The sequence below is a fragment of the Ostrinia nubilalis genome, chromosome 18 (assembly GCF_963855985.1).
Source record: "Ostrinia nubilalis chromosome 18, ilOstNubi1.1, whole genome shotgun sequence".
Taxonomy (NCBI): Eukaryota; Metazoa; Arthropoda; class Insecta; order Lepidoptera; family Crambidae; genus Ostrinia; species Ostrinia nubilalis.
The window spans coordinates 12,092,213-12,115,520 of NC_087105.1; the positions used below are offsets into that span (position 1 = coordinate 12,092,213).

Sequence of the window (23,308 nt, forward strand, 5' to 3'; positions counted from 1 at the left end):
ACAAATCACATTAACAAGGCGTTAAATATTATTCCGAAAAACATTCTTTTCCGACACATTTGCCTGGCTAAAAATGAGATGTGACGTCATCGGCTGCCAGCAAGTATCTTGGCCTTGAGTCTAAATGTTAGATGCATAATGTGTGTGTGTAATATGCATCGAAAGAGTATTATATGTTCACTAATCGCCAGACCAGAGTTTTTGTCCGAATTTTCTGTCTGCGAACCTAAATTACTTTGCCTTTTAAAGTAGGTGGTTTTTAGCTTTATACACCTAGGAGGCATTTAGAGGCTCTTGAATATCAGTTTGGCTTCATCGAATTTATTCTTTAAACATTGTTTAAGTTAATGAGACAAGACAATAAAAATATAGCAGTAATCAATCCACGAAATTCAAATCCACAAGAAACCGCAAAATCTTTTACAATGCAATTAATGTTACCTAACAAAGGCGCGACATATAAAACAAACAAGTCTGTCTGATCATGCAGTGTGACTGTGCACTAATGATTCAAAATCCAACTGTGCAAACAGCAATTCAGTGCCGAACGATTTTGTCATTTACGTACCTACTGCAAAGCCACTGGGTGTGCGACAACGTGCTATCGCTAAATAAGAATAAGATAACGCGTGGAAAAACACTCCACTCAAAAAAGATTTCAACGTTGAGGTAGGTCTAGGTACAATCTATCAAGCCGACTCTGGATATTTTTCACTTCACTGCCACGCAATATATTCCTAGCTGTATTTGAAATGCGCAGGATTCTATGAGCAGAGATTGAGCATGTTCATAACAAAACAGCTAACATTTTAGATTTATATTATACTCATTAGACATTCACTGCTTTACATTGCATCTGTAAATAAATTTCGCGCGAGCGTGTCCAATCACCCAAGGTCGCGAGTAAATTGAGTTTCAAGTTGATAAAATTGTGTATTTTAATGAAGCATTATCACCGTATACAGAGCCTTTTAACCTATATTGGAGTACAAAAAAGTTGCGACGCATAATTCTAGGCTTAAAACTTAAACACTTTTGGGAGGCACTTACCGCTGTGGTAATTACAAGCCTGATGGTTTCACGTTTGAATTACCTGAATTAGTAATGTCTAGAAATATGCGTCATACAAGTCTAGACTGCTAAGCAGTTGACCTATATTTGTTAGCTCTGATATTGACAGTTGCGTTGCGTTTATTAATATAATAGAAGTTTCTAGAAGCCCCCGAAATTGAAGAATTTGGGAAAATATTAATAACAGCAATTTCTGTCTGATGTCTAGAGCGCTTATCTGAAGTAGAATATTAATTAATTCTCTGAGATTCAATTTCGTTGATCTGATTAGTATAGGTAGAGCTTGTTGATGTAGAAATTGGAAATTCTATTAATTTATTATCATCTTCAATATTCTGCTCTTTATTACTAGTATCTTCACTAATTAAACGTTCATTTTCATATGTTTCAAGGGATTCTAGTTCAAAACCTAAATATCTCACCTAATTTTGTGCTAAAACAACTCTGAAATGTATGCCAAATTTAAGATTGCCTTGGAATTGAACCCCGTTAGTGGAACTAGCCACGCTGTTGTCGCGCAAGTGCGTAACAGCACAACAAATTCTAGGATGGGCTAGCAACGTTCTAGAGCCTGCCCCAACTCCGGCGCGGTTACGTGCGTTGTTTGGCTCGGCAGTCGAATTGACGTTTATCTACGAAGGTGAGCTCGCGGGCGCGCGGTCGCCGACCCGCGACGTTTATTATTATGAATACCTATTTTTCATGCTAGCACACTGTTGAAACGCAGTAAGGAATCAGGCTCTAGTACACACTTTCTTCATGTTTGCTTGCTAACCGCGGCAATGGTAATTCTCTTGACGCCAGTGTTTACTTTTTACAACGTTTTAAGTTTTTGCGCACCTATTCCGGGAACGTTTATTTTTAATATGTTTTCGATAACCGGATCCTACCAAAATACATGTTGCCAGCTTTTACCATTGAGTGATGTACCAATTTGTATGTTATTATGCTAAAATAGTTGATTATTAAATACGTTGTCAGTCACCGCTTACTGGCCTTGTGACTTGACCCATTTTCCACGCTTAACTCTACGTGGCCTGAATTTGGTATAAAATTTTCCCATCAATATCGTGTATTGGAGATTGGCTTATTAATTTGTTGGGAAACTTTCGCGCAGGATTCATTTCAACTTAATCTGTAGAATTAGGATTCAGATTTCTCATTTAAAGTTCTAGATCTGAAAGCATCTTTTTTATTGAGTTCTAATCTCTACTGCAAAGTTTTATATCGCAGAATACATAAAAAGAGCAGTTTGTCTTGCCAACTGCCTAATCATTTGATAGTCACGTTTTTAGATTCGTTCCCCCGTGTTTTTCTCCCAGTGCAGCGGATATGAAGTCATTGTCGTGTCCCTGAAAACCATAGACAACACTAAGACGGTGCGAAAGGTCATGGTTCTAACGAGTTCAGTAGTATAATTCACGGATAGCGTAGATTATGAAACAGAACGCAATTAGTGATGCAAATTGTGTAGATATCACTTAAAGACGCGCTTACGTCATCCTGTCTTTATCATACATAACACTGCAATGTCAAGGGGGCGTTGAACTCGCGCGCTGCATCCTTGAAACTTTTTTTACCTATATCGTAGATAGACACATTTTGTTTTTCCAACAAACGAATAATAAATAATCTAGATAGCGCTTGTTTTCGTTTCGACGCGATACAGAACTAGTCGTGGAGAATTTAATGACCAAGTGACCTTTATTTATTTTTGTGCCGGATTTCTATTTGATTTGGAATTAAAGCTTTTAAATAATGTTTGTTGAGACTATAGTGTGTATTTACTGTTTATGTAACTTAATCGTAGCAATTATTTTGCGTTCGGTTTTATGTAACTCTGCAATTAGCGAAATCTGTTGGAGGATTTGTTTTGATTCTTTTGTTATTGAAGCTTGAGTGGAATTTCTTTATTGAAGATACTTTTTTCTCAGTCTCTCCTTTAATTTTTATGCAACACAGTTGAGTAGTTACGATGATACAAAAAATAATTAATTTAATTAGGTCACAAAGTTTTAAATGCATTTACGTCTTGGGAGTACGTTAAAGTGACTAATCAACATCTTTCACCTTTGTTGTTGTAAATAGATTTTCCATGTTTCCTTCTTCATCAATACACCTCACGCATTCTTTGCTTATAAGAATATTACCTTGTTTCAGGTGCAGATGATGTCCGCTGTCAGCGGGGAGCCCATGCTGCGCCGAGTGAAGCAAGAAGCGGAGCCGCCACCACAGTACTCGTCGCCGGAGCCGCAGCCGCCGCAGCCGCTGCACCAGCGGCCGATACCGATGATGCAGCCGTCAGAGGTGAGTTGGAACATGTTGCTTCATGATCCCATGTTGCGCCGAGTGAAGCAAGAAGCGGAGCCGCCACCACAGTACTCGTCGCCGGAGCCGCAACCGCCGCAGCCGCTGCATCAGCGGCCGATACCGATGATGCAGCCGTCAGAGGTGAGTTGGAACATGTTGCTTCATGATCCCATGCTGCGCCGAGTGAAGCAAGAAGCGGAGCCGCCACCACAGTACTCGTCGCCGGAGCCGCAGCCGCCGCAGCCGCTGCACCAGCGGCCGATACCGATGATGCAGCCCTCAGAGGTGAGTTGGAACATGTTGCTTCATGATCCCATGCTGCGCCGAGTGAAGCAAGAAGCGGAGCCGCCACCACAGTACTCGTCGCCGGAGCCGCAGCCGCTGCATCAGCGGCCGGTTCCGATGATGCAGCCATCAGAGGTGAGTTGGAACATGTTGCTTCATGATCCCATGCTGCGCCGAGTGAAGAAAGAAGCGGAGCCGCCACCACAGTACTCGTCGCCGGAGCCGCAGCCGCCGCAGCCGCTGCACCAGCGGCCGATACCGATGATGCAGCCGTCAGAGGTGAGTTGGAACATGTTGCTTCATGATCCCATGCTGCGCCGAGTGAAGCAAGAAGCGGAGCCGCCGCCACAGTACTCGTCGCCGGAGCCGCAGCCGCCGCAGCCGCTGCATCAGCGGCCGATTCCGATGATGCAGCCATCAGAGGTGAGTTGGAACATGTTGCTTCATGATCCCATGCTGCACCGAGTGAAGCAAGAAGCGGAGCCGCCGCCACAGTACTCGTCGCCGGAGCCGCAGCCGCTGCATCAGCGGCCGATTCCGATGATGCAGCCCTCAGAGGTGAGTTGGAACATGTTGTTTCATGATCCCATGCTGCGCCGAGTGAAGCAAGAAGCGGAGCCGCCACCACAGTACTCGTCGCCGGAGCCGCAACCGCCGCAGCCGCTGCATCAGCGGCCGATACCGATGATGCAGCCGTCAGAGGTGAGTTGGAACATGTTGCTTCATGATCCCATGCTGCGCCGAGTGAAGCAAGAAGCGGAGCCGCCACCACAGTACTCGTCGCCGGAGCCGCAGCCGCCGCAGCCGCTGCACCAGCGGCCGATACCGATGATGCAGCCCTCAGAGGTGAGTTGGAACATGTTGCTTCATGATCCCATGCTGCGCCGAGTGAAGCAAGAAGCGGAGCCGCCACCACAGTACTCGTCGCCGGAGCCGCAGCCGCCGCAGCCGCTGCACCAGCGGCCGATACCGATGATGCAGCCCTCAGAGGTGAGTTGGAACATGTTGCTTCATGATCCCATGCTGCGCCGAGTGAAGCAAGAAGCGGAGCCGCCACCACAGTACTCGTCGCCGGAGCCGCAGCCGCTGCATCAGCGGCCGGTTCCGATGATGCAGCCATCAGAGGTGAGTTGGAACATGTTGCTTCATGATCCCATGCTGCGCCGAGTGAAGAAAGAAGCGGAGCCGCCACCACAGTACTCGTCGCCGGAGCCGCAGCCGCCGCAGCCGCTGCACCAGCGGCCGATACCGATGATGCAGCCGTCAGAGGTGAGTTGGAACATGTTGCTTCATGATCCCATGCTGCGCCGAGTGAAGCAAGAAGCGGAGCCGCCGCCACAGTACTCGTCGCCGGAGCCGCAGCCGCCGCAGCCGCTGCATCAGCGGCCGATTCCGATGATGCAGCCATCAGAGGTGAGTTGGAACATGTTGCTTCATGATCCCATGCTGCACCGAGTGAAGCAAGAAGCGGAGCCGCCGCCACAGTACTCGTCGCCGGAGCCGCAGCCGCTGCATCAGCGGCCGATTCCGATGATGCAGCCCTCAGAGGTGAGTTGGAACATGTTGTTTCATGATCCCATGCTGCGCCGAGTGAAGCAAGAAGCGGAGCCGCCACCACAGTACTCGTCGCCGGAGCCGCAGCCGCTGCATCAGCGGCCGATTCCGATGATGCAACCCTCAGAAGTGAGTTAAAACATGTTAAGCACAAACTACGTTTAAAGCAAGGAGGTTAATATGCATACAGGAGAAGCAAATACTATGTATAAAGCTAAATATGCAAGCAGGGAGTCGAGCCATTCCAACAGTAGCTTCAGTGGCGGCTGAATTAGATGATGCATCACAAATATGAAACACAAATTGCGTTTAAAGAAAGATCAGTTAATATGCAGATAGGATAGGAGGAACAGGCAAGGAACAGATTTAGTCCTACAGCCGCGCAACAGCTGACTCAAGTAATGCAGTAGGTACTCAAAGATGAGATGAATCAACACAAGCACAAACTACGTTTAAAGCGAGGAGTTAATATGTTAGCAGAAAGTTGACTGACTTAGTCCAACAATCGTTTCAGTGGCTGCCGATTCAGGTGATGCAGCCTTGAAGTTAAGAGGAAATTGCTGCGTGTGGTGCTGCTAGTAATATCAGCAGCAATTGGAGCAACAATATTTGCGTCGCTGTTACTTGCCCCCACATAGCTCTGACATAGCCCATTGTCTCTGTTTTAATATTGAAAACTCTCAGAAATTAACAACACATTTTTATTGTAAAAAAATCAAACATGAATGACAGATGACATTGACATTCAGTTCCGAAACCATAAATAAAACACCTTCCCCCCGAAATTACAAATCTAATCGGTTAGGTGGTTTTACTACCCTGCCACTTCTAGTACAATAATTATTATCATAGACAACATCTCTTGGTGGAGATACCCGAGCAGGGGATGAAATCATTGGATCAGAATTCAGTGTAGTATTGTCTTCTGTAGCCCTGGAATCATCATTATAATAACTTGTCTTAAATTGCTTAGTGTTTGAAAAAGATTTTTTTAAATGATTTGTAGTTCTACGGATTGGAAAGCTCCCATCTCTTTCCACCCAGTATGACCTAGGCTCTTTACATTTCTTTACAATTTTACCCTTTTTCCAATATTCATCCTTTCCTGTACGATATACCACTTCATCACCAATATTAAATTTAACCTCTTTTTTTCTGACTGACCTATCAAATTTAGATTTATTTATAGACTGCTTCAAGATTAACAATTTGTGTATATTTTTAATAACAACAGGCTCCAATGCTTTTTCAGTAATTGGTACAAGTGTTCTCATGGTTCGACTATTTAATATTTGTGATGGAGATACTACCATTCCAGCCAAAGGTGCATTGTTATATGACATTACATATTCTCTATAGTCCACACTATCCTCTGCAGCTTTCTTTAAGATATTCTTGCTACTGTCTACTGCTTTTTCAGCCATACCATTGCTTCTAGGATAATGAGGACTACTTGTAGTTAAACATATGTCCTTACTTTTAAAATAATCTAAACATTCTTTTGAGTTAAACGGATTATTGTCAGACACAATTTCAACAGGAAAACCAAATCGAGAAAAAATTTCAATGAATCCTGATATTACAGATTTTGCTGACTTGTCAGGCAAAGGAATAAGTTCAAGCCAGTGTGAAAAATAGTCGACAACAACAAGATAAGGTTTCTTAGCAAATTCCAATATATCAGCACCTATTTTACTAAATCTTAATTTAGGTATTTTGTGTGGTAACAATGGTTCATGACAATTTCTAGATCTAAACTTTTCACATGTGTGACATTGCATAACATATTGATATATTTCTTGGGACATTTTTGGCCAATAAAACAGTTTCCTACTCCTGTTCAAGCATTTTCCAATACCAATATGGCCTTCATGTATTAATTTTACTACATCAGATCTGAGATTTTTAGGTACAATGATTTTGTCCTCAAGAAACGCAAACCCTGATTGAAAGTATATGCTATTCCTCAATTTATAGTATGGTTGACAATCAGCAGGAACTTTGTTTTCCTCTGGCCATCCCTCATGATAATATTTACATAGTAATGAAAGTGTTTCATCATTATTAGTTTCTTTTCTAAACAATAATTTTCTTTCAGGCGACATGGGCAAGTGTATGGACACAGAGTGCACAATTTGCAACATTTCTTTATCATGTTCAGTAACACTTAAATTATTTCTAGATAACATATCTGCAAAATGTATAAATTTACCTGGAACATAATAAACATTTAAATTGTAATTTAACAACTTTAATCGCAACCTCTTTAATCTAGGGGATCCAATTTTGGAAATATATTTAGACATAATTGAAACAATTGGTTTGTGATCTGTTTGTACATCTACATTTAGGCCATATATGTATCTATGAAACTTTTTTACAGCAAATGTAATAGCTAATAGCTCTTTCTCCGTTTGACTATAGTTAACTTCTGATTGGTTCATTGATCTTGAGGCACATGCTACTAGTTTTAATACATCTTTATCACTTTGGAATAAGCAGCATCCGAGGCCATCTTTAGAAGCATCACATTGTAAAATTATTTTTTTATTAGGTTCAAATGGACAAAGAGCAGGGGCACTACTTACTTTTAACTTAAGTTCTTCAAAAGCTTTCTTGTGATTAGGTAACCATATGAATTCACAATCCTTTTTCAATAATTTGCATAAAGGTGACATCAGACTGGCCATCTCAGGAACATATCTACGAACATAATTAAATGATCCTAAAATTTGCCGCAACTCATCTTTATTAGTGGGTTCTTTTAAATTTACTAGAGATTCTACCCTATCCCTATCCATAGACATACCATGTTTATTAAAAATTTGTCCAACATATTTGACTTCCGACTGCTTGTATTGTAACTTATCTTTATTAAACACAATATTTAGATCTTTTGCTTTATTTATAACACTTGCAAGTGCAGTATCATGCTCTGAAGCAGTACTTCCCATCACTAAAATATCATCGGCCCAAACCACTACATTTGGCAGGTCTCCGAAGTGATTTTCGAGCACATCTTGGAACATTTCTGGTGCATTCATCAAACCAAATGGTAAAACTAAATATCTATACACCCCAAATGGAGTAGCAAAGCAACATTTCCAAGAAGACGCTTCAGTGAGTTTCAGATGATGAAACCCTTCCTTTAAATCAAGAACAGTAAAAAATTTCTTTCCTTTAAGTTTGAATGCTAAATCTTCCAAAGTGGGCAACATTTTAGGCTTTTTTACAATCAACTTATTTAAATCTGAAGGATCAAGACATAATCTTACATTTCCATTTGGCTTTTCCACAATGACTACCCTATTGACACAAGCATCACTTTGCATATTCTCTACCTTTACAATAGCATTTCTTTCTTGCAATCTCAACAATTCAGCTTTTAATGGTGCAAGCATACTATTTGGAAGCCTTGGCGAAGGGTGACAAATTTGATCATCTGTATTTTTAACAGGAAACTCAAATACTCCCGGCAACCTACCTACCCCTTCAAAAACTTCTATATTTTCCTTAATAAATTTCTCTTTATCTTTATTTATTTCCACATTATTTATGCGCTTAATTAAATTTAAAGCTATGCATCCTGATAATCCCAACAACACATTACTACAATCCAGTACTATAAAATTCTCATAACACTCAAAATTTTTAAATTTGCATCGTAAACTTATCATCCCTTTAGGTTTTACCTTTTCACCAGCAAAAGATTCAATTTTCAAATTACATTCCCTTAACTTTAAATTTAAATTTGTATTTATTCTATTAAAAACTTTAATTGGCATGACACTCACATCTGCTCCCGAGTCCAGCTTACATTGAACACTATGTCCCTCAATTTCTATATTTTCAGACCAGGCCTTCTTTTCACCACATTTTGACTGAACAGCTCTACAATACGCACCTTCATCCGAATCAGACTCCTCACATTTGACTTCCTGTACCTTTTTCTTAACTCTGCAACTGGCTGCAAAATGGTTCTCCAGCCCACATTTGTTACATTTTTTTCCAAAAGCAGGGCATGCACGTGGTCCATGTCTTGTCTGGCAGCGTCTGCAGCTAAACTCCTTATATTTTACACCTTGTTGGTCCCTTACTTTTCTGGATTTTATTGTATCCACTAGTAAGGTGGGGTTCATTTCCTTTACTTGTAGTTTGCTCATTTCACTTGTTCGGCACATGTTTGCAGCTTTATCCAACGTCAAGTCCTCACATCTTAACATACTTTCCTGTAGGCTGTGATCCTGGATCCCTTGTACAATCCTATCTCGCAATAATTGATCTTCTGTAGATTCTAAACATTTGTCATTATATCCACACTTGCCTATTAATTCCCTCAGGCTAGTATAAAATGATTCAAATGATTCTCCAACTTCCTGTTTTCTTTCATTGAATTTAAATCGCTCAAATACCGGATTACTTTTGGGATTCACATATTTGTCGATTTCAGACACAATTTTGTCGTAACTTCGTCTCTCCTCGTCCGATAATTTAAAGGTTAGGATGACTTTGGTAGACTCCGGACCCATCATGTTTCGCAACAATGACAGTTTAATTTTGTCTGAAGCTCCATCTTGATTAGTTGCTATCAGATAGTCCTCGAACAAACATTTCCAATAGTTCCAATCATTAGCTGATTGCGAAGAGCGAATGTCGAAATTTGGAGGCAATGTCACTGACGCCGACGACGACTCCATGATATTTAACAGGACACTTTCAGTAGAAAACAATATTTTCGCATCCAATCACACTTTAGGATCGTTTCACAACGGCTGCGCCATGTTTTAATATTGAAAACTCTCAGAAATTAACAACACATTTTTATTGTAAAAAAATCAAACATGAATGACAGATGACATTGACATTCAGTTCCGAAACCATAAATAAAACAGTCTCTCCTCTTGGCAAGATGCGTAAATCATTCTCTCGCGAAAAAGGACCAAATAATACGTAGAAAGAACAATGGACATACATATTTGTCGGAAATATTGTAAATTTTTAGAAATCTAGTCGGAACTCCAGTCACGCAGATTTTTATGAAGTCTTGATAATAATAGAGCAAGCTACCGGCTTGAGACAATAGATTGTCTCATTATTATTGTATTCATATTGACATACTTATTACAGTGTAAGCTATTTTAAATCTAATACAAATACACAATTTAATTAATCCATATCGAGACAGCTCAGTATTGTTTTGTAACAAAGTATAATGTTAATCTATGCTTGTTTTATCAAGTTTTCAGTTGATACGTGAGTCAGTGTGCGATTGCGATGCACTTGTATGCGTTATGTGCAACGAATAAGGCTCATAACGGTTATCCGATAATATATCTTTGTCCTATACAGGGTGTTGATTTCAATCCTCGCCATATTTATTTAGGTGATCTATTATGACTTATATAAACGCATTATCCACCAAAAAAAAAATACAAACTAAAGTAGAATTTTTAGCGAATATTTTCCGTGCGACATCAACTGTACTGTGGCTCGTAATACTGCAATACGTTTCAACTGCGGCACCCATCGAGCTACGCGGCAGTGTTGCCAGAAGGTTACTTTTGTAACCTTTTAGGTTACTTTTGAACTGCATTGGTTACTTTTAGGTTACACTAATGAAAAGGTTACTTTTAGGTGATTTTTCAGAAATTGTAGAATTAACTTTTACAGGTTATTCAGTAAAAATATTAATAGTGACAATTTAAAAATTATGTCATAAACTGCATTTAAACATGAATTTGATTTATTATTTGTTAAAGACAATGAGTTTTAGCAAATGTTTTTTTGATAATAAAACGCAAATCAATGAAACGGTTTTATACGACCGGTCACTTTTCGGTCTTCATGGAATGGTCAAAATTTCGAATTTAGGTAAACATGAACCATCCATGAACAACCTTACACAATCGCTCCGCAAACCCCCGTATGAAGGTTACTTTTTATTCAAAAAGGTTACATTTTTTTATATTTCTGGTAATTTCTGACAAGACCCGACTGGCAACACTGCTACGCGGATCGCTCGCTTATCATGTCTGATAGTCTACTGAAGGAAGCCACGTAAAATAGGTAGTGTAAATAGGTATTTTTGTTTGACTAACTAAAGTTAAAGTTCGTTTTAAATTAGTTTGCTGTTTCCTATGTGTGTGTGTGTGTGTGTGTATTGGAGCGTACCTACGCGCTTTCCGCCACTACCTACCGCAATCGCGGGAGTATTTTGTACACAAAATTACCAGATTATTTACTCCCTACATTAAAAAAAACACATTCCTTTAAGTTTAGAACTAGGTACCTACTCACCGATGTGACTTCAGATGCGTTTCCACGTGCCCTCCCGTAACAGTAAACCATGTTTACGTACTCACGAGCACTGTACGTATGGTTTGGCATCTTCCTAACACTCACTCACTATTATTACACTCACTATCACACTTTCACACACTAAATACTCAAAACCGCACGAGAAAACAATCAAAAATCGCAAATTTGCAATTAGAAAAGTGCATTCAATGAAATACGTCCATCGAATGTCGTCGTGAATCGGTAGTTATCGTTATTCTTCATTTTTAACTACTTTACGTAATTTTTAACATCAGAAAAGTTTAATTTCGTCAGTTTAGTACAGGAAGTCTATCAACGAATGCGAATGTAAAAGCGGCGGGAAAAATACTTTGTTTAATCTTTGTGAACTAAAGATTCGTCCTATCATTAATGCTCTTAAAGCAAGCTTTCAAAACACTCAAATGCAAATGATTTGTAGATCTTTAATTACTAATCGTTATTATTAAAACGATAAGAATATCAATAAATTTTGGTAGTTATTTCGTGTAATGAAATTACATTCATTTAAAATAATCCCGAACATGATGATGAATTATTTTATGTAAGTTATGAAGAATGGAAGTCTAACCTGAACCCAACTAACATTCGTTCAGGGTATTTAAATTAAACGCCGATAGAAATGAAATTACGTTATTACGGTAGTAGGAAGTAATAAGTACTAGAAAACAGTTATCAAGCAGAGAGGAAGAGAAAAGTTGAAGTTACAAGGCAAGAAATAAGAAAATAGCGATTGAGTACTAGGTATTCTAAATACGAGCTAGATTTCGCGGAGCGTGCGCGCGGCCTCTCTGCGTGGATAGCAAAATCGGACTGATGAACAGAGAAAATCGATGATCCACGATTGAGCGCCGGCCGCCCGATGACGCCCGAAACACGAAGATGGGGAAGTACCTATTCCGTGCGAGCCCGATGTCCGTGCCGCGCGCAAGGCGGTGGTATTATTGTATTCAATTACAAGTCACCGCTCCAAATGAAAGATAATATGAAATTTTCTTTTAAGATATGAAATTTTGTTTAGGTACTGAAATCAATCGAGTTTAAAAACAAAATCTTGTCTTATCTCCTATCGAAAGTGAAGGAACAAGAGTTTGCCAGTGTGTTATTTCTAGGTGTTCAGTTTGCGGTATTAAGTAAGTTAAGTTTTATTTTAATAATTACTATCGTAAAGACGTAAAAATTATTAAGGTAGAGAGTTGGAAATGTAAGGAATAACGAACCTGTATGAAAGAGCATTATTGTCATCTGTTTACAGTACTTTTGAATGATAAGTAGGTACAAGCTTATCACACACATAAAAGCATGGTTTAATTAAAAAATAATAATAATGTAGGTTCTGTAAAAAGAATTATTTTGCGGAAGGAAGCAAATTCGTGTAAAAGGTTTTTTTTATTAATTAAAGAGTACTTAATTAATTAGTTTTTAGAACAACAAATAAACTCGTAACATGATAAGGTGTAAGTAACTAATTTACTCATTACATTTTTAGGGTAGATTTGGATTAAGCTCTGTCCAGTAGTCGTCTTTGAACTCACAGCTGATTGTGGCTGATAGTTGACTGACTCATGGGCGAGCGCGGGTAGTGGGGCGCGGGACGGGGGGCGCAGCGCTTGCCCGGGTCACCGGGTGAGCGCCGCGCGCCGTTTGCGTTGGGGGACTATTCTGCACTGTAGTGGTCGATTATGGAAATCGTAGATATTTAAAAAATAATAATAAAAAATTTGGAAGTCAGTTTTTTTGCTGATTCGTGATCAGAATAAGCTACTTAATCTACTCCCTAAATATGGCGGGTATTGAAATCAACACCCTGTATAAGTGACATATCTTTATTTAGCGGTATCGAACAATTATATCGATTGATTGTATCGCATCGACTAAGTTAGTGAAATTGAACATTTAGGTATTGTATAGACCAGGGTTTCCCAATTTTTTTTGCCAAGGAACCCTAATTGATTATACTTTTTCTAGCGGAACCCCCGTACTACTCCGCCCGCACGCCCTGCCCCTCCCTTGTGCGTAAACAAGTCGGTGCGCGCGAACAACGTCGGTCACGAAACATGGGATAATATTTTTACGGAACCCTTGCGGCCTTTCCACGGAACCCCAGGGTTCCGCGGACCACCTTTCGGGAACCGCTGGTATAGACACGTGAATCCCGCAAATTCGGTATCCCGTGCGTCCAGTTTAAACGCAAAACACACTTGTGACGCTAAGGCCCAGTTTCCACCAAGGCGGAGCAAGAGAAAAAGAGAGAGAGAGTTTTTTGAATAACTGATTGGATTCCATTATTTGCACATCTCCACTCCGCTTCGGTGGAAATAGATCGAGCTAAGAATTGTCGGGTGCATTTGTTTTTATATAGAATTTGTCAGCAGCAGATGACGTATTGTACGGAGCGGTGCGGTGTTTCATAGATAGTAATAGACTGACAGCTACGCACAGCTCACACATTTCCTCTCGTTCTTGTTCTCCGCTCCGCCTTGGTGGAAATCGGGCTAGATGGCTCGACGGAAGCAATAGTATAAAGGTTCGGCCAAACCAACGCGAACACACGCTATCAGCCGGCGTGCAGCGATGGCGACCAGACTTAAATGTATTGATCGCCATCGCTGCACGCCGGCTGATCGCGTGTGATCGCGTTGGTTTGGCCGAACCTTAAGTCATCACGCCTCCGGTGGCCGGTTTCTGTGGCATGGCATATAGCAGTTCGAAAATTGCAAAACTCCCGCCTCCGAATCGCTTCTGATACCGCCTTAGTAGGTTTCGCTTTATGGTCCGCGCGCGAACCACTCCACGTTTCTGTAATTTGCTAAAATACCGACTATCTAATAAGATTATTTCTTATGCGACGCTCACGAGGGACCCTCTAGTTGCGTTCGTTTGTCTAAGGCCCAAATTGCTCACCAATACTTCGCCTAGACTTCATTCATTTCACGAACGCTACCAGATGTCTTACGATGTACTCTTTCACGGGGACTAATATCACTATGAATTTGTTATATCACTGTCTAATCGTGTCACTGTCTAACAATACTTCTCGCTATAAGTTCATGACATTCTACAGTATGCAAATTACGCATTATTACTATACTATTTCGTAGTATTACAAGGCAAACAATACTATACATTACATTAGTATCGGTTTATACAAATAATACCTGTTTACACAAAGTTACAGCAGCGTTCATTGTGTCTAGTAAATTCTATTTATTTCATTACAGTTTCTCACTTCACAATTTTCTCGCTAAATATTTTTAACGGTTAAAACTACAATACCTATGTGCCTGTTATATTTTTTCTTACCTTAGCTAATTGAGTTCTTGAATTATGCGCTCTTAGAAATTTCGTGAACTCGTTATTGTTTTGTATTTTTCTTTCAAGTTAGTTTTTAATAGGTAAAGTGTTATACTCTTTAAAAGCACTTAACTACTACACTTTAAAGCACTATATGCGGGTGAAGCAACATTTGTAAGACACCGCTCCCGTGCCCGAAATATGAGTCCCTTATCCCTTAAGTTGTGTCTAAGTTCTGTTATGTCCGTACAGACCTTTTTACTTAAAATCACGAAATCTCAGAAACTACAAGTTTTGCATGGGGGTTTCTTTTCGAAAGAAGGTGCTTACTAGGACGGGATTTTGCAAAATTCAACCCCTAACGGCCGGTTCACACATGTCTCCGTTTTACTGTTCCGTTTTATCGTGTACGCTTTTTTTCGTCGATGGCGTATGTAGTTGTATGAGCGACTTCACACATGACACAGTATTCTGTATACAGTAATACACATACAAAAAACGTACACGATAAAACGGAACAGTAAAACGGAGACATGTGTGAACCGGGGGTTAGGGTGTAAAACGGGATCCGTACGAAAGTCGCGGGCGGTCGCTAGTCTCGTATAAAATCATTATTTACCCTTATTAGTAACTATATTCAACAAAGTGTAATTTTGTTTTAAATAAGCAGTAAATAAACCATACCCTTTTCCAGCTGGAACTCGAACCCAAAGAAGAAGTGAAGTTCAGCGTGTCCCCCGGCGAGCCAACGGTCGTCGGTAACACAAGCCCAGAACAGCAGCACTGTTCGTCGACCACAGTGGCAGCGGCCAGCGGCGCGCGCGATGACGATGCGCCGAGACGGCTGTGCCTCGTGTGCGGAGATGTGGCTTCGGGGTTCCACTATGGCGTGGCCAGCTGCGAGGCGTGTAAGGCGTTCTTCAAGAGAACTATTCAGGTTAGCAGAACTTTCTTTTGTGATCGTATTTTTGTATTGTGTCAATCAGACCTGTCTGAGAAGAATCTCAGACTCACAAGTTTTCTGAATTACTTACCTAATAGCATTATACAACTTCTTTAACAACAACTTTGGGAATCGAATGATCAAGAGAATATCCATTTTTTATTTACAACTTTGCCCTAAATAGGTCAAAGCCCGTCATGGAGCGGACTATAAATATAATATACTATGACTAATAAAAATGGATATTCATGGATGTTCATTTGAACACGATTCCAATTTCATTTTGAGTTTCAGTGCCATATTATAAAAGACTCACAAATCTGAACCAGAAAGGTATAAAGGTCGGATCTAACCATCCGCCGAAAACCACTTTTTAACATCACAATAATAAGCATTGTTTTCTCTTTCTGTCAAACGAGCTCTTGTATTTCTATTCCTTTTCATTGTAGAGATAATTTTGAGTGCTGTTTTAATACCTCATGAAACTTCCACCCGTCTCACAATCGTGCTCGGGTGTCCATGCTATCACTGTCGACACCCAAACCGCACAACACAGGCTTTAATGATCGATGCCAATCCGCCAGCAGGGCAACATCGAGTACACGTGCCCGGCGGCCAACGAGTGCGAGATCAACAAGCGGCGGCGGAAGGCCTGCCAGGCCTGCCGCTTCCGCAAGTGTCTGCGAACGGGAATGCTGCGTGAAGGAGTGCGTTTAGACCGCGTGCGAGGAGGCCGACAGAAGTATAGGCGAGCGCCCGATGCGCCCGCGCCGCCGCGACCACACCTCGACGACATCAAGGTAGGTCCTGTCACTAGGTTCGGTGTTTAGTGTGAGGTCAAGAAGCGGTGGCAGGTCTACCAGGCCTGCCGCTTCCGCAAGTGTCTGCGAACAGGCATGCTGCGTGAAGGAGTGCGCTTGGACCGCGTGCGCGGAGGCAGACAGAAGTATAGGCGAGCGCAAGATGCGCCCGCGCCGCCGCGACCACACCTCGATGACATTAAGGTAGGTTCTGTCATTAAGTTCGGTGTTTAGTGTGAGGTCAAGAAGCGGTGGCAGGTCTGCCAGGCCTGCCGCTTCCGCAAGTGTCTGCGAACGGGCATGCTGCGTGAGGGAGTGCGCTTGGACCGCGTGCGCGGAGGCAGACAGAAGTATAGGCGAGCGCCCGATGCGCCCGCGCCGCCGCGACCACACCTCGACGACATCAAGGTAGGCTCTGTCACTAAAGCCTGGTCCGTAAGCACGTAGAATCCCGTCCAATGACCCCAAGCTACCCATCCTTATCGCTCGCGCGTAATTATATTGCTGTCGCGACTGTGCGACGCGCGCCCGTAGTGAGTGTGCGAGCGCGAAAGCAACATAATTACGTGCGAGCGACAAGGATGGGCAGCTTGGGGTCATTGGACGGGATTCTACGTGCTCACGGACCAGGCTTTAGCTAGTGTTTAGTGTGAGGTCAAGAAGCGGTGGCAGGCCTGCCAGGCCTGCCGCTTCCGCAAGTGTCTGCGAACGGGAATGCTGCGTGAAGGAGTGCGCTTGGACCGCGTGCGCGGAGGACGACAGAAGTATAGGCGAGCGCCCGATGCGCCCGCGCCGCCGCGACCACACCTCGACGACATCAAGGTAGGCTGTCACTAGGTTCAGTGTTTAGTGTGAGGTCAAGAAGCGGTGGCAGGTCTGCCAGGCCTGCCGCTTCCGCAAGTGTCTGCGGACAGGCATGCTGCGTGAAGGAGTGCGCTTGGACCGCGTGCGCGGAGGCCGACAGAAGTATAGGCGAGCGCCCGATGCGCCCGCGCCGCCGCGACCACACCTCGACGACATTAAGGTAGGCTCTGTCACTAGGTTTAGTGTTTAGTGTGAGGTCATGAAGCGGCGGAAGGCCAGCCAGTGCGTGAAGGAGTGCGTTTGGACCGCGTGCGCAAAGGACGACAGAAGTATAGGCGAGCGCCCGATGCACCGCGACCACACCTCGACGACTTTAAGGTAGGTTCTGTCACTAAGTTCGGTGTTTAGTGTGAGGTCAAGAAGCGCTGGCAGGTCTGCCAGGCCTGCCGCTTCCGCAAGTGTCTGCGGACAGGCATGCTGCGTGAAGGAGTGCGCTTGGACCGCGTGCGCGGAGGCCGACAGAAGTATAGGCGAGCGCCCGATGCGCCCGCGCCGCCACGACCACACCTCGACGACATCAAGGTAGATCATAATCAACATTATTTCAGCCACAGGAAGTCGACTGCTGTACATAGGCCTCGCCACGATAATTTCCAGATTGGGCATTTGGCAGTAGCCTGCATCCAGCGTCTTCTTGCAACCTTTTTGAGGTCTATTGTCCACCTTGTGAACATTAATAAAACAGAATGTTCCTAAAATCGCTAAAAAGAAAAACAATGAAGATTTTAGCTACTTTCATATTTTAAACCACTGATTTTCATAACTGGAGCAACCTACAGCCATGCGCTTCCCGGAAGGCTTTCCTCTGTTAACACTCAAGAATAGATTCAAGCCTGAGATTTGTCCAAAGATATTCAAGCATTGATGCATGATGTAGGACATGTAGCGTAGATTGTAATAATTTGGGAATACTTCTAATATGTTTTTACGTCCACTCCAGGTGCTAGAAGCCCTCACATCATACGAGCCGGAGTTATTAACCTGCGCGGCGCCGCCGGCCGGCGTCAGCGACCCTACGGCGCGCACCCTGGCTTTATTGGCTGACTTATACGACCGCGAGCTGGTCGGCGTCATCGGATGGGCCAAGCAGATACCCGGGTTCACTGACCTGCAGCTCAATGATCAGGTGAGAACTCAACCATCAGGTATTAGCGCTGACGTCACACGAGCCAGCTGTTAACATGCGCGGCACTACTGGCCGACCTGTACAATCGTGAGCTAGTCAAGTCGAGTTGGGAAAGCAGAATCACGGGTTCACTGACCTGCAGCTCAACGATCAGGTAAAAACTATGACTGTGCTAGAAACGTTGACGTCACACGAGCCAGCTGTTAACTTGCGCGGCACTACTGGCCGATCTTTACGACCGTGAGCTAGTCAAGTCGAGCTGGGCCAAGCAGATACCAGGGTTCACTGACCTGCAGCTCAACGATCAGGTGAGGGCTCTAACTGTGCTACAAGCGCTGACGTCACACGAGCCAGCTGTCAAAATGCGCGGCGCCGCCGGCCGGCGTTAGTGACCCTACGGCGCGCACTTTATTGGCCGACTTGTACGATCGGGAGCTGGTCGGTGTCATCGGCTGGGCCAAGCAGATACCTGGGTTCACTGACCTGCAGTTAAACGATCAGGTAAGCTTACTTCAACCACAGGTGACGAAACTATTTCCACATCTCGTTCCCACCGTTGCAACTTTGTGTAGCCAGGATCTACAGCTTAATCGCCAGTAAAAACCCAACCAGTGAAGGTCAACTTTGTCCCGGGGGAAGTTAAACTGTCATTGGATCCGCAACGACATTAATCAGAAGAACATAGGATGAGTTCGATAACAGTGTGGTTAGAAAAATAAAATAGGACCACCTCCACTCGTCCCATTGATGTTGTATGAGGAGAAATAAGCCCACATCAGGCCTCTCCAAACCTCCTGGGGAGTGTAGACCAAATCTTCCATTTGCCAAATTGGGGCCGTTCTCCTACAGTGGTAGAGCTTGCAATATCGGATAGTTTTCAATTCCGGAACTGATTTCCGATATTGGGCACATAACTCCGGAATTCCGGAACTATTTCACAGCAGCAGTAGACGTATCGTCGTCGTGCATAGAAAGTTGTTAGTCGCTGAGACGGCGTCACCTACTGCATGCAGTCGTCTTCGATCTTGTGCCTTTAATGACCTGATAATAATGATAAACCAAAACCTTCCAGATGCGGCTACTTCAAAGCACGTGGGCAGAGATGTTAAGCCTGATGCTAGCATACCGCTCCATGGCGGGCTCGGGCGCGCTGCGCCTGCGCTACGCCACCGACCTGGCTCTCGACGAGAAGCGCGCCACAGAACTTGGAGCGCACGATATTTACACACAGGTAATAATAATAATAATAAATATACAGAACTCAAAGATGAAATACTTAAAATTTGGAATATCGACAAGGTATACATCGTGCCACTGGTGCTCTCCAGCACCGGGATCATACCCAAACACCTACTTAGTGCCCTCCGCAATCTAGATATTCAGGAAAATACTTACATGACAATGCAGAAAGCCGCTATCCTTAACACGTGCCGCATAGTTCGGAAGTTCCTGCAGGACGACAACTCCCAATACCCCAATCCAGCAAACGCGGCTCACTTGGCCTAGGCCCGTGAGTCAGTCGTCAGTACCGAAGAAATCATCTTCGAGGATTGATAAAATACATAACAATAATAATAATAGTTTTATCGTCTACAGGAATAATACCAAAATTACTAAAACAAAGCTTTGAAATGTTAGATATCCCAAGCAATCTGATCTACAGCCTTCAAAAAGCCTCAATACTGAACACTTGCCGCATTACGCGTAAATTTTTATCCACAGGTTCCACAGCTCTTCACCCTATGACGCTTGGTTGAGGCCCGCGCCATAGGTCAAAACACCCATCTTTAAGATGGAGAAAGATAGAATCTTTGAAATATAATAATAATAAATCTTTGGACAATTTCACACAGCGCCAGCTAGCCCCAAAGTAAGCAACTTAATGCTTGTGTTATGGGTGCTAGCTTAACGGATATACTACTTATATACTTTTTTTTTAAATACATAAATATTATACATAGTCACACCCAGACCCGTCACAGCAATTAAAATTCATCATTTCAATTTCTGCCCGGCCGGGAATCGAACCCGGGACTTCTCGGCATAGTAGTCCGTTCTGAACCACTACACCAAACGGCCGACAAAAAGGTGCGACTCTCTACCCTCTCACCAGGACATAAGGCTCGGTCTCCGCTGGCATTAGTTCGTTCTATGGCGGGCTCGGCCGCGCTACGCCACCGACCTGGCTCTCGACGAGAAGCGCGCCACAGAACTTGGAGCGCACGACATAAACACGCAGGTGCGACTCTCTACCCTCTCACCAGGACATAAGGCTCGGTCTCCGCTGGCATTAGTTCGTCCTATGGCGGGCTCGGCCGCGCTACGCCACCGACCTGGCTCTCGACGAGAAGCGCGCCACAGAACTCGGCGCGCACGACATTTACACACAGGTGCGACTCTCCACTCTCTCACCAGGACATAAGGCTCAGTCTCCTCTGGCACTAGACCGCTCCATGGCGGTCTCAGCTGCGCTACTACGTCACCGACCTGGCTCTCGACGAGAAGCGCGCCACAGAACTTGGAGCGCACGACATTTACACACAGGTATTTATTTATTTATACTTCAGCACACAAAGTAACAAATGCACTTAATGCCGGATGGCATTCTCTGCCAGTCAACCACGGGTCATGCAGAAAGAGTAAGGCGGTGCAAAAAATTTACATTTTTGATAATAAACCTACTTACATAAGATTACATAAAATAAATAACATAATACAAATAAATATAATAGACATACACATAAATACATAAACATAATAATATTATAGATGTACACATCACTCATGTCTGAGATAGCGAGAAAATGGAGAAAAAAAGGTCATTCCTTGAAATGTTTGCGCAGAGCCTTTTTGAAAGTAAATTTGGAAGAAGGTTTGCGTAAGGTATGTAAAAAATGTGCCCTGCCCACTGTCACTTCAGCTTGCTGATCCGTCGGGCTATGTCAGCGACTTTAGTTCGTTTACGGATCTCCTCATTTCTGATTCGAATTCGATCTCGCAAAGACACCAAGCATAGCCCTCTCCATAGCACGCTGTGCAACTTTGAGCTTCTGTATAAGACCTATAGTGAGGGGCCACGTTTCCGAGCCATAAGTCATCACAGGTAACACACATTGGTTGTAGACTTTCGTCTTCAGGCACTGGGGTATTTCGGACGAAAAGATGTTGCGTAGTTTCCCGAACGCTGCCCAGCCGAGTTGGATTCGACGATTGACCTCCTTCTCGAAATTGGACCTACCTAGCTGGATCGTTTGTCCGAGGCTGCAGAACTGACGGCCGATGGGGCAGCAAGGTTCTGGAATGGAGGCCACGTACCGGAAAACGCAGCGTGGGACGTCCACCCACAAGGTGGACCGACGACCTGATAAAGGTAGCGGGAAGGCGCTGGATGCAGGCCGCTACCAACCGTGCGATGTGCAAGTCATTGGGGGAGGCCTATGTTCAGCAGTGGACGTCCTGTGGCTGAAATGATGATGATGATGATGATGTAATAAAATGCCAGTTTGGCGACTCATAAAACTCATTGTATTTTTGCAAGTAGGCTTTAAAATGCACTTACACGACACGTCCCAGTATTGACTCAAAAGGCTGTGAGCTAATGGCAGTTGGGGCAGAAAAGTTCTCGATTGGCAACCACGACGGTAGTGTGGCAGGGGAACTAGGTCGACCGATAATCTGGTGAAGGTCGCGGAAAGTACATGGATGCAGGCAGCGCAGGATCTCTCGTGGAAATCCTTGGGGGAGGTCTTTATCTAGCACTGTACGTCATTTGGCTGAATCGAATAAACGATGTCCTAGCAGTGGACGTCCTTCGGTTGAAACGAACGAGGTCTTTTCTTGAACATTGCACACCTTTGTGAAACTAGTTTTAGGGCGCCTTAAAGCGCTGCAGTGGCGCCATTGAGGCTGTGGCAACAGCCGCACGTCTTTGTGACCGTGTCACTTTAGTGTCGCTACAACTGCTCTTATAAAAGTGCTATGGAAACTACTAGTGACGCTAGTGCAACGCTACCTCACGCGTCTAATTTGAAGGCGCCTTTCCTCTCGGGAGTTGCTTCGTGATGATTAGCGCGCCACAAAACGCTTTGTGGCCGCGTCGGTCGCGGGATTTGACGCTGTTGCTAAATGTTTTTGTTTCCCCCAGGTGGCAGGCGTAGCCAAGCGTCTCGAGAGCGCCGCAGCCATGCGTGAAGAGTGCTACCTGCTCAAAGCTCTGGTGCTGGCCAACTCGGAGGCGCGCATCGACGAGCACGCGGCGCTGCGCCGCTTCCGCGACTCCATCCTGGCCGCGCTCAACGACGCCGTCGCCGTGCTCAGGTCAGTGTGACGTCACCGCAGCCAGGTGCGGCCAACCGACGAGCACGCGGCGCTGCGCCGCTTCCGCGACTCCATCCTGGCCGCGCTCAACGACGCCGTCGCCGTGCTCAGGTCAGTGTGACGTCACCGCAGCCAGGTGCGGCCAACTGCGAGGCGCTGCGCCGCTTCCGCGACTCCATCCTGGCCGCGCTCAACGACGCCGTCGCCGTGCTCAGGTCAGTGTGACGTCACCGCAGCCAGGTGCGGCCAACCGACGAGCACGCGGCGCTGCGCCGCTTCCGCGACTCCATCCTGGCCGCGCTCAACGACGCCGTCGCCGTGCTCAGGTCAGTGTGACGTCACCGCAGCCAGGTGCGGCCAACTGCGAGGCGCTGCGCCGCTTCCGCGACTCCATCCTGGCCGCGCTCA

The 23,308-nt window shown here is 44.2% G+C and overlaps 1 protein-coding gene and 1 long non-coding RNA gene across 2 annotated transcripts in view; one reads left to right on the forward strand and one right to left on the reverse strand.

Moving 5' to 3' along the window:
• LOC135080756 (steroid hormone receptor ERR1) overlaps positions 1-23,308 on the forward strand; it is a 31,653-nt gene that overhangs the window by 7,104 nt on the left and 1,241 nt on the right. Inside the window, exons 2-7 of the mRNA XM_063975478.1 lie at positions 3,232-3,378; positions 15,545-15,787; positions 16,381-16,593; positions 18,398-18,583; positions 19,656-19,814; positions 22,728-22,900. Of these exons, the coding sequence (XP_063831548.1) occupies positions 3,232-3,378; positions 15,545-15,787; positions 16,381-16,593; positions 18,398-18,583; positions 19,656-19,814; positions 22,728-22,900 (1,121 nt within the window). The remainder of the gene's footprint in view (positions 1-3,231; positions 3,379-15,544; positions 15,788-16,380; positions 16,594-18,397; positions 18,584-19,655; positions 19,815-22,727; positions 22,901-23,308) is intronic.
• LOC135080734 (uncharacterized) lies at positions 5,906-10,106 on the reverse strand. The gene is made up of 2 exons (XR_010259064.1): positions 9,015-10,106; positions 5,906-7,923 (listed from the first exon to the last, which is right to left on the reverse strand). It is a non-coding gene; the product is annotated as an uncharacterized LOC135080734 (long non-coding RNA).